This window comes from Merops nubicus, unplaced genomic scaffold (genome assembly GCF_000691845.1).
Source record: "Merops nubicus isolate BGI_N331 unplaced genomic scaffold, ASM69184v1 scaffold630, whole genome shotgun sequence".
Lineage (NCBI taxonomy): Eukaryota > Metazoa > Chordata > Aves > Coraciiformes > Meropidae > Merops > Merops nubicus.
This window is the reverse complement of record NW_008584586.1, coordinates 17007-28133: the sequence shown is the minus strand read 5'-3', so window position 1 is coordinate 28133 and position 11127 is coordinate 17007. Positions and strand designations below refer to the sequence as shown.

The following is an 11127-nucleotide window of genomic DNA, read 5'->3' as shown; positions in this document are numbered from 1 at the left end:
AACCAAGGGCTAGAGTCAGATGTGAATTTGGGGGTTTGACTGTGATACTGGTTTCCTTTCCAAAACCCAAAAGGCACAGCCTATTTAGGAGCTCTTTCTTTGATCTTTAGTGCTGAACATGACACTGAGCTTTTGATCTTCATGAGTTCCCAGCTCCCCAAATCTGTGTCCACAAGCTGTGAGTCTTCAGCTCCTCTGCAGACTGATCCCTACGTGTTCCTTCAGGATCTGCACACACAGACAAGTTACTGGGAAGTGAGCAAAGGAGACAGGGAGCCTGTTTACTGCTCCAGATCAGCTCTGTGGTACCAGCTGGCTTATGCTTACCAGAGGGTAGAAACGTGCATGGAAACACCCCTCAGAAGGTAGTAACCTGCTAGTATTTGTCCTGCTAACCACAGTGTAATTGCTGGTGTACAGCTGGAGTAGTGGATGTGCCAAAAGCCAGAGTAACCCCTACTTAGTTAGTGGGCCTGACACTCTGGTTGGTCCTGAGAATTGTCTCTTTCTGTGTCCTGGTTTTCTCTCCTAAAAGACTTCCCTGCAGTGCTTCCCAGGGCTGTAGGGAGCAGAGAGCAGCTACTGGTTGTAAAAAGCTTTGAAGGTGAACGGTGCTAATTATTATTTATAGGTATTCATTCTCATCACAGGTAGTTCACCTTGATCCTGGGCATGAAAGGCAACCAGGACATTTGTAAGCTGGTCAGGTGTGAGTATGGTCTTCTGAAGCCTTTATGTACTCGTTTCCCTACTTGTGGTGTGACTGCAATGTGTTTGTCACACTAAATGACTAGTTTGGGTATTTCTGTAGCAGCCAGGTGTGCTAAAGGAGCCCTTACTCACCCACCTCAATTCTGCTGACACCCAACTTGTAGGATTTGGGCGTGCCAGGAGGGGACAGAAGAGGGGAAAATGCCACTGGCCTGGCCCAGATCAGATTATCAGCAGGGCTGAACGTTTGGCATCCTGTACATTTAATGAGGAAAGTCAGATCTGATGCCTGTGAGATGCTTCACAAGAGTTGAGAGCATCTGTTCCTGAGTGTTCCCATTGCTGCCACTTTCAGCACCTTTCACTGGTGCTAGACTTGGTGTAACAGAAAAGAATGAGAAGGGTGTTGATCAGCTGGGGCTTTTTTTCCTAAAGATCCTGCTTAGCAGATTAAGCAGCAAAAGGGGGGAAATGGTAAGGGAAGATGATGTACTGTAGTTCCTCTGTATCTGGTGGTAGTTCTAGAACTAGTTTCTGAGGTGTTGCAGCAGAGGACTCTGCCAAATGGGAGTTTGGATTCTGCCTGCATTTAATTCTGAGCTCAAGGTGATGAACAAAGATTACAACATTCATCCAAGGCAGTCAGATTGTTGTGAAAATTCGGGCTGTAAGCATTTCGTGCTGTTTGGCATCACTGCTCATAAGGCAGACCTCTTGTGAAGCTATGGGATGGAAGTGTCCCTTCATAAAGCTGCTGTTTGCCTGGATGTAAACTGCTTATTGATCTGAATCCCTCCTTAAATCCTCCCCTCTGCTGAGTAACGTGTTAAATAATTGAGAGATTGTTCAGACAGTGCAAGAGGAGCTTTGTTGGCAGAATTGCAGCAGTGGAGTGCTGGTGAAAATGGCCTAAGAAGTCAATTTTATCCTTATCAAGTCTTCTTAATAGAGTTCTTGTCAGCTCACAGAGCAAAGTCTGTTCCCAAGTGATTGTGTCAGCATCTTGGGTTTATTGGGGAGCTTGTTTCAAGATAGAAAATTGGGGCAGGGAGGAAAAGTTCCTGAGACACAACCCAGCATGTTTTTTGTGTTCCTCCTGCCAAGCAGCTGGTCCCAGGAGCAATTCCTCTTCTGGGCTTTCCCAACATCCTTACGTAGCTGCTCAACAAGGATGGGTTTTTTTTTTTCCTCTGTCTCAAAATACTTTTGTCTAAATAAATCAAACTGCAGTTTTAAAACAGAAGTATGTTTGGGTTTTCTGGGCAGCTCTCAGTTTGAAAGGTTTTTGGTCAAAATGTATAGTGTAATTACAATGTTTGGAATTCAGTGGATGTGAACTCAGTGGTATAAACAGTTTGACATCTGCAGCCTGGAAAACTTCATTTTCTCACAGTAATTACAATAGAGTGTACAAAATAGGGGAATAAAACTGATTTTTTGTTGTTATGCTTGAAGTTATCGATTCTGGAATTGATTCAAAGGCTTTGTTTTGCTCAGGTTTTTTTTCCAGGGTGTTGTACAGCACGTGGCTTTGTGTATTTGGGTTGAATTTCAATGGTATTTTCTGTATATTGTATATATTATTGATCTAGCTCCTTCCCTGGTGGTTGGTTTGTCCTGCAGCTGTAGGAGTGGGTGTGTGCAGCACACACACAGTGGGGGGGTTTGCCCAGAGAGGTGGTCGCTGCTCCATCCCTGGAACCATCCCAGGGGAGGTTGGCCGGGGCTCTGAGCACCCTGCTCTAGCTGGGGATGTCCCTGCTCAGGGCAGGGGGGTTGGACTGGGTGACCTTGAAAGGTCCCTTCCCACCCAAACCAGGCTGTGAGTGGTGTTGGTGCGTTCTGCTTGGATACTGGGGACCCCACAAGGTCCCAGGGCAGCGCTGGTGGGGACTGGTGGGTTTTGGTGGGATGTTGAGGGGGTCTCCCCAGGGTCTAGGCAACCAGTGCAACAGGTCCAGGAAAGCAGCCTGGAAAGGGGTTGGGGAGGGGTCTCTGAGCCAGTGTTGGGCAGCTGGTGAGGAGAGGTGGGTAGTGGGCACTGTGTGCTGGTGGGTTTGCTGGAACTAAGATGACCCTTGGAGGGTCTTCCCACTGCTGTTCCCACCAGCCAGAGCCTTTAAAAGGCACTACACAGTAGCTGTTCACATGGCTTTGCTGTTGCCAAAAATCTTCCTTCTGATGAATATCACATGATGCCCAAGCAACAGATTTTCTAAAAATATCCAGATCTAATAGTGCTGGCAACTTAGTGTTTGGTTTACGGATCAACAGGAAGGAATTGTTATTCCTTTCTAAAATTTCTAATTAAGAATGAAATGCTTACCCTCCCTGCCAGAAATGATGGCCTTGAAACCCACCACTGTGTGCTCATTAAGGGCCTTCATCCTCAGCAGGTCCTGACCAGTAAAGTTGCCAACTCTTACTGGGATTTTGTTGGTTTATTAGTGCTGTATTTTATGGGGTTTGTAGCTTGCCATGTCAGTGCTCTGCCACACTTTATAGAAGGCACCCGTGGGCCCTGGAGTCTTAACTCAGCCAAGAAAAAGACACAGGACAATTGTTCTGCAGGGGGAGAAATTGAGCAAATTCATTAATGAGGAAATTGGTGTTTTATATTTGAGAGAGTGAAAGGAAAACACTTCAAGCCAAGGGGAACTGTTCCTTAGCCAAGGCAGTAGCAGGACAGAGTGTGTGCCAAGGAGAGAAGGAGGGCAAGAGACAGCAAAGGAGATCTGTTAGGAGATACAAAGGAGTCAAGTGGGTCTTAGAGATATGAACAGAGAAGAAGAATTTCACTGAAAAGTGGCCAAAGAGCAGAATGAGAAGATGTCTCTGTGCACAGAACTTTTAAGATGTGAATGGCACTGGTGAAAGGATTGTGTGAAGGGCTGAGCCAGGATACAGGGGGTGCTGCAGCCATGGCAGTGCTGGGTGTGGGACTGCAATGGGTTAAAGCTGCTGGGGAAGGGTCTAGAGCCCAAGTGTGGGGAGGAGCAGCTGAGGGAGCTGGGGGTGCTGAGCCTGGAGCAAAGGAGGCTCAGGGGAGACCTTCTGGCTCTGCACAGCTCCTGACAGGAGCCTGGAGCCAGGGGGGGGTCGGGCTCTGCTCCCAAGGAACAAGGGACAGGGCAAGAGGAAACGGCCTCAAGTTGCCCCAGGGGAGGTTTCAGTTGTCCCTGAGGAACAATTTCTTGCCCTGGAGGGTTGCCCAGGGCTGTGCCAGGCTGCCCCGGGCAGTGGTGGAGTCCCCACCCCAGGAGGGGTTCCCAAGCCGTGGAGATGTGGGTTTAGGGACACGGGGCAGTGGGGACCTGGCAGTGCTGGGGGAAAGGTTGGACTCCATGATCTTAAAGGTCTTTTCCAAGCAAGACAATTCTATGAAGTACTGAGTTGAGCCCTGTATGACAGGAGGGTGATAAATCAAGAAGGAGGAAGACCAAAAAAAGGCAATGAATGGGAGCAGGGAACCTCCTTGTCAAATTTCAGAGGGTTTAAGGGGCAATGCCTGAGCAGCTGACTGGGAAAATGTTGTTATTTTGGGCTGTAGCCATGTTTTGGAGCTCATTTTACAAGTGCTGGTATCAAGAGATACATAAGCATTTTTAGAGGACTCTAGTGGTCAGGAATGTATTTGCAGGAGCACACGTGTGATCTGAAGACATCAGTGGCTTTAGACTCAAAAACCAAAGTTTTATAGATTAAATAGACCCCTGGTTACCTTAAAGCCTTTTCTTTCCTCTTCCTAGGTATGTGTAGGGGCATAACTGGCATCACAAACCTCTGTGAAACACAGTGAAGCACCTGAAGAAAGCCCTTTGGAGCCTGGGGGACTTGGCTTGTGGATTTGAGCCTCACTGCTTGGGAGTTTCTTTCAAAACTAACCCAGCTATTTTCTCTCCCAGCTCTTCTCTTAGGAAGCGCAGCCAAGTCCCCACACCACGGAGGCCCAGCATGAATGTGCACTGTGCTGCTGGGACAGACTGGTCGAGAAATCTGGAGCCAGGCTGCTCTGTGGAAAACGTGCCAGGAGCAATCCATGAGTCAGGAGAAGGTAACGTGGTGCTAGGAGGTCACAGCCCTGCCACAGCTCCCAGGACTGAGGGTAAGGAGCGTGCCTGTACCTCACAGGAATCTTGAAGGGAGATTTTTGAGAGAGAGAGGGTTTATGTTTTGGAAAAATCCCAACATCCCAAGGCAGTTTGCACTGGGGAGAGCAGAACACACAGACCCTGCCTTTGCCAGCCTGGTCTAAAGGACAAACGTCCACAGCACACTTTGGTGTCGTGCTGTCTTGGCAAGATCACCGTGTGCTGGCCAACTTGCAGCTTCTCCTGAGGTTGTCCCTGAAGAGGTTAACTGAAAGTAGCCAGACAGTCCTCATGGGCCATGGAATGGACATCAAGCACACCTCTAATGTGGTGTGAGCTTCTGCTCCAGCTTTGTGCAAGAGCAGGTGTCAGTGCTAGGAATCTCTGGCCTTGTTTTATTCCTGTGCTCCTGCTCTTTACACACTGAATCCATTTTGCTTTTTTTAAGCATCGTGGTTCATCAGGAGGTTTTGTATCCCAATCCAGCTGCTGGCTCCATGTGAAAATCCAGTCTAGATTTATGTCAACAGACATCACCCTGCCAGTTGTGTGTATTGTGACACCCTTTGTTACTGTAGGACTCAAGTTTTCTCATTACAGTAGGAAGAGTTACTGTGAAATGCTGGTTTTCAATAGTCTCTTACCCTTGCAATTTTTCATCTGTCTCCCAGGTTTGGATTCAGAATGCCGACACGCTGCCTGTCCAGCAGGTCCCCAGCTCAGCAGCATGCTGCCTGCTCTGGAAGACACACACAGCTGTCATTTCCAGGATGGGAGTAAGAGGCAGACAGAGTATTTCAGTCCCCAGGAACGTCACGGGTCCTGCTCTCTGCCTGCAGGCAGCAGTTCCCAAACGGGGGCTCCGGAGAAGGTGACACTCGTGGTGGACGGCACTCGCTTTGCAGTGAACCCACAGATTTTCACTGCTCACCCTGATACTATGCTGGGAAGGTGGGTCCTCACTGCTGTGTCCAAGCTGCCTCAGGGTGGTCAAATGTTTGCTAAAATGGAACAAAGCTCTGATGTTTGTTTTGTGATCTCACCTGTACGCACAAGGGAAGCGACCTTGGAGGTGAGTGAGGTCTTGAAGGCAAGAGCAGATATAGAGTCAGAGAATCATAGAATCATTCTGGTTGGAAAAGACCTTTAAGGTCATTGAGTCCAACCCTTAACCCAGCACTGCCAAGCCCACCACTAGGAAGAGTTGGTAGTTCTCTAGATAACGTTCTCCTGGTCCACTTCTTTCAAACAAGGTGCCCTTTTGCAGTACCTCTGTTCACAGCTGATAAATTCCCTTCCAGAAGATGATAATGCTCCACCCCACTTCTGCTATTATCTTATGATACTCTCCCATAAGAGAAGCTACTCATCTCCCTGGAACATAGCTCAGAGACTGGAAGGAAGAAGCAAGCAGAAACACTCATTTTCTGTGTTGCCAGCACTCTCACCCATCTCTGACCCAAGGGAGATGGGTTCTGTTGGGTTACTGACCCTTGCACAGCTCCTTGTGTAAAACAAGCATCAAAAGGCACCTGCTGGTTACCTTCGGTGGCCTTGGTGAAAGGGCTTTATCACCAGGGTGTTTTCAGGCCCAGGGCTGAATGATCTGTTCCTCTGAGCTGTGGCTTGTTCATGCAATACAGGAGCTGTAGCAACAGAGTCCAGCTGTAGGAGGACTGAGCTCAGACAGCTCTTGTGCATTAAGAAACAGGAATATAGGTTGCAGTTGCTGTATATGTGTGTCACTGCTGGTTGTTTAACTTCAGAGCACCTATTGGCATGAATTAATTTCTATAAACTTGTGCACTCATGTAGATTTTTCTCTCTTCAGGATGTTTGGCCCAGGGAGGGAATACAATTTCACCAGGCCCAACGAGAAGGGGGAATATGAAATCGCAGAAGGAATTAGCTCCGCTGTGTTCCGGACCGTGCTGGTAAGGCTGTGTTTGCAGACTGAAATTAAATAACCCATGTTACCTGTGCACAATGGAGCCACCTCCCAGGCAGCTGCACACCCCCTGGGACATGTGTTTTTATTACTGATTTTTATTGTGATTTTAAAAAAACGACACATACTCGATTTTGGTATTAGTCATCTTCTCAGATATTTGCCTTCTGCCTTTCTTGTGTCTTGCTGTTGTGGTTCCTGAGCTGTGTCCTGACCTCACTGTTGCATGTAAATGCTTGTTGCATATGAGATATTATGAAATCCTACATCATGGGAAATGTTTTAACTGGAGCTCACCATCTATCAGACCCAAGAGGATCTGCAAAGAGACGCAGATTCTCGGACAAGCAGGGCTGGGTTTACTGTTCACAGAGCTATATATAGCCTCTGTAACTCTCAATGCTGGTTAACCAAACAAAGAGCTAATTAAAAACGATCCAAGTCCAAGCTATTCTTAATTTTTCTCTGCAAAAACTCTCCTTTTATTTATAGGACTATTACAAAACTGGAATCATTAACTGCCCTGATGGGATTTCCATCCCGGACCTTCGAGACACATGTGATTACCTCTGCATTAACTTTGATTTCAACACAGTCAAATGTCAAGATTTGAGTAAGTATGGAGAGAAATCAGCTCTTTGGAGCTCATCTGCCTGGTGTTGAGCACTCTGATCCTGACTCAGCAGTTCTTAATTGTATGCTTTAGTTTAAGCCTGAAGGTGTGGACTGCACTAGGACTTGTGTACACGTTGCATTAAACTGTTCTGAGTGGTTTTTGCTGCATCCATCCAAAGCAAAGCAATTGAATCCTGCAGAACACAGACACTGTGCTCAAAAAAAGCAAATTGAAATTGTAAAAGTTCTACTCTGCTTCTGTAGCAGAGGCTGAGAAGAGCAGCTTGCTGTCAACAGCTAAACAAAATGAAGGCTAAAGGCAGGGGTTTAACTGCTGTCTAAAATGGAGCAGAGAATCCTGAATAATTTAAACTGATGGATGATGGGCAGAGCAGGAACCAAAGATACCAAAGTTGGAAAGTAGTAGATATTTCCTTGTCAAAAAGGGGTCTGATCAGGAGCAGCTTTTTGGTGGGTATGCTGACAAAAAAGAAAGTACTTTCAACATAGTGAAAGGTACTGTGCTGAAATGGGGCTTGTGGTGCCATAGCACAGGCCTTGGGTGGAGTTTCCTGCCCTGTCCTCTGATGAGTGATCACAGAGAAAGCAGAAAATGTGCTTTCAAGGACACAGGCTGTTGCTGGCAATTCCACTTAAGTATCATAATGAATTAATCATAGAATGATAGAGTAGTTTGGGTTGGAAGGGACCAGTCTGTTACTATTTCACTGTATTGATTTGACCTTGGTGTGTTTTTTAATGGCAGTGTAATGGTTCTGCACTGTAATGGGCATCCCATTTAAAGTGCAGTCTCATGCATCTGACTTTGCCAGTTTGGGAGCTGGAGACTGTTGATGCATCTGGACATATGTTAAGGAGTTTGTCTGAAGCAGAATGTGGGCTGTGCTCTTGAATGTACCTGGGAAGTGTAGAGCTGGGACATTTTAAAAAGGCTCAGCCATGATTTTTGTCTCCTTAGGTGCTCTGTTACATGAGCTCTCCAACGATGGTGCTCACAAGCAGTTTGACAGCTACCTGGAGGAGCTAATCCTGCCCATAATGGTGGACAGTGCGAGGAAGGGGGAACGGGAGTGCCACATTGTCGTGCTGACAGATGAAGACACCGTGGACTGGGATGAAGATCATCCACCTCCCATGGGAGAGGAGTACTCACAAAGTAAGGGCTCTACACGGGGCCTCTGTGTTCAGTACACACCCAGATATCTGGCTCCACCTCTGGAGTATTGGGTCCAGTTCTGGCCTCCTCGGTTTAAGAGAGACAGGGAGCTACTGGAGAGAGTCCAGCAGAGGCTCCAAAGCTGCTGAGGGGCTGGAGCATCCTTGTGGCCAGGAAAGGCTGAGAGCCCTGGGGCTGTTCAGCTGGAGAAGAGAAGACTCAGAGGGGAGCTGCTCAATGCTGAGCAAGAGCTAAAGGGCCCCGGGGGGCAAGAGGCTGGGGCCAGACTCTGGTCAGTGGTGCCCAGGGACAGGACAAGGGGCAACAGGCACCAACTGGAACCCAGGAGGTGCCACCTGAGCAGGAGGAGAAACTTCTTTGGGGTGAGGGTGCAGAGCCTGGAGCAGCTGCCCAGAGAGGCTGTGGAGGCTCCTGCTCTGGAGAGATCCCAAACCTGCCTGGCTGTGACCCTGGGCACCCTGCTGTGGGTGAGCTGCTGGAGCAGGGGGGGGGATGAGATGATCTCCAGAGGTCCCTTCCCACCCCACCAGGTTGGATTCTGTGTGACCCGTTGCCCAAACACCCCTCACCACCATCCTCTCTAATGTCCATCACTGCCCTCCCACCAAGGCACTGCAGCTAATCCCAGTGATGAGAACAGGGTCCTGCAGTAGTTCCTGGAAACCAGACGTAGTTTTTAGCACGTCTTGAGCTTGTCAAAAACAGAGAGAAGGTCCCTCCTTGTAGATCCTAATCCCCCTTTTTGTCTCCCCAGTCCTTTACAGTTCCAAGCTGTACAGATTCTTCAAGTACATCGAGAACCGGGACGTGGCGAAAGCCGTGCTGAAGGAGCGGGGGCTGAAGAACATCCGCATTGGCATCGAAGGTGAGGTGCTCCTGAGCAAAGGGGGCTCTGCAACACGGGCTCCTTAGCCAGGGCAGCCTGCTTTCCTCTGGACTTCAGGCATTTCCTGCTTTGCTCTGGTTTACTAGGCATTTATTGGCATTAAATTAATAGAAGGTGGGCATGTTCCTTCACCTCCCCCCACATGACACTGAAAACGGCCAAGGGGCTTGAAAGTTCAAGGGAGCTGAAAGATCTGTAGCACCTACCAGCAAGTCTCGTCTCTTTAGGGCCAAGTAAATGGGACATGGGAGTCAAATATTTCACCTGCTGATGCAAACATTCCCTTAGGGAGCTCAGAGAATGTTGTGTTCTGTCTTGGGAGACTTTTTTTTTTTATAATAGTAGCTATGTTTGCTGATAAGATGACTGTGCAGCCATTCCCCATATGACCACAGCCAACGCTGTGCCATCTTTTCAGGGGGAAAGAAAGCAAGCCAGTAACATGGAATGTGAGCATATGTCTACTGAGTCCCTCCTGCCCCCATAATCCATCCTGCCTGGCTGATTCAGGATCTTCTCATCCCTTTGTGCAAATCAGAGGTGTGTAGCACAGCTGACTTGGTGTCTGTGTTTTCAGGCTATCCCACCTGTAAGGAGAAGGTGAAGAGGAGGCCTGGTGGCCGCTCAGAAGTGATCTACAACTACGTCCAGCGGCCGTTCATCCAGATGTCGTGGGAGAAGGAGGAGGGGAAGAGTCGCCACGTGGATTTCCAGTGTGTGAGGAGCAAATCTCTGACAAACCTGGTCACTGTGGGTGACGACGTTTCCGAGGACCATGAGGTTCTAATGCACCACCCCCCCCAAGTAGATGAACTCGACAGGCTGAACGCCCCCTTCTCCCAGATGGCTGTGAACGACCTCCCAGATTAGTGGTGGCTCAGGGTGGACAGTCCTGCTGGAGGTGGGAAGCTCTCGGCGTGGTTTCATCCCAGGGGATGGGACACAGACTCCTGCAAGGTGCTTTATCCTCCTTCATGCTCGCACTACGCTGTCATATTTCAAGCATGTTAATAAAGAGCCACACTTCATAGTCTAATCGTGCAATCAAAAGCAACGTCTCCTCAAACAAAAAGAAACTGTGCTATTTGTGCTACTACAAAGGCTTCCAGATCCGTGGGTGCTGAATATTTTACCTAAACTTGTAAAAGAGGAGCAGAAGTGTTTAGAAATGGCTTATTTGACGTGAGAGAGGAGATTCTGGGCCTGTCAAAACAAAGCTTTGCTTTACCATTAGGCACTCAGCTTTGCTTTTGTGATAAATGGGTTACAAAGGACCGAACGTCAAAGCAGGACAGATGATATTCTTTCATCAGCCAGCAGAAATGTAGCACAGCTCTGACAGCAAAACCCTGAGTGTGGAGGAATCTGTTTACACTGCCACCTGGCTTTGCAGCCAGCGTGTTGAACTGCTGTGCTGGGCAGGGATGAACCAGTTGAGTAGGAAGCATGTACCTGAATTTCCTATATATACTTCTCTATAAGATGGAATCCCTGTTTTTAGAGATACTGTCTGTTAAGTTCAGTAAAACAAGTAGATCTTGCTGAAGGAAAAAGCCAAAAAGAAAAGACTGTAGTTGATGCTTTACCAACAAAGTAAATCTGGTTAGTAGCCTAATAGATGTAAGAAGCTTTCTAGAGGTGACTGTGCATGCTAAAGACTTTCATTTGTCTCCTCCAC

General features: G+C 48.0%; 1 protein-coding gene across 1 annotated transcript; it reads left to right on the top strand.

Annotated features, from left to right (window-relative positions):
• The first annotated feature begins 4665 nt into the window (after positions 1-4665).
• KCTD20 (potassium channel tetramerization domain containing 20) lies at positions 4666-10515 on the top strand. Its single transcript, XM_008944514.1, has 7 exons — positions 4666-4816; positions 5474-5753; positions 6634-6736; positions 7243-7363; positions 8345-8542; positions 9318-9428; positions 10027-10515. The coding sequence occupies exons 1-7, from the start codon at positions 4666-4668 to the stop codon at positions 10317-10319; spliced, it is 1257 nt and encodes a 418-aa protein (XP_008942762.1). The 3' UTR covers positions 10320-10515.
• Positions 10516-11127: the final 612 nt, after the last annotated feature.

Coding starts and splice junctions, on each gene's coding strand:
- KCTD20 (XM_008944514.1), top strand. CDS start 4,666: ATGAATGTGCACTGTGCTGCTGGGACAGACTGGTCGAGAAATCTGGAG. Junction 4,817..5,473: donor CACAGCTCCCAGGACTGAGG/GTAAGGAGCGTG, acceptor TCTGTCTCCCAG/GTTTGGATTCAGAATGCCGA. Junction 5,754..6,633: donor CCTGATACTATGCTGGGAAG/GTGGGTCCTCAC, acceptor TTCTCTCTTCAG/GATGTTTGGCCCAGGGAGGG.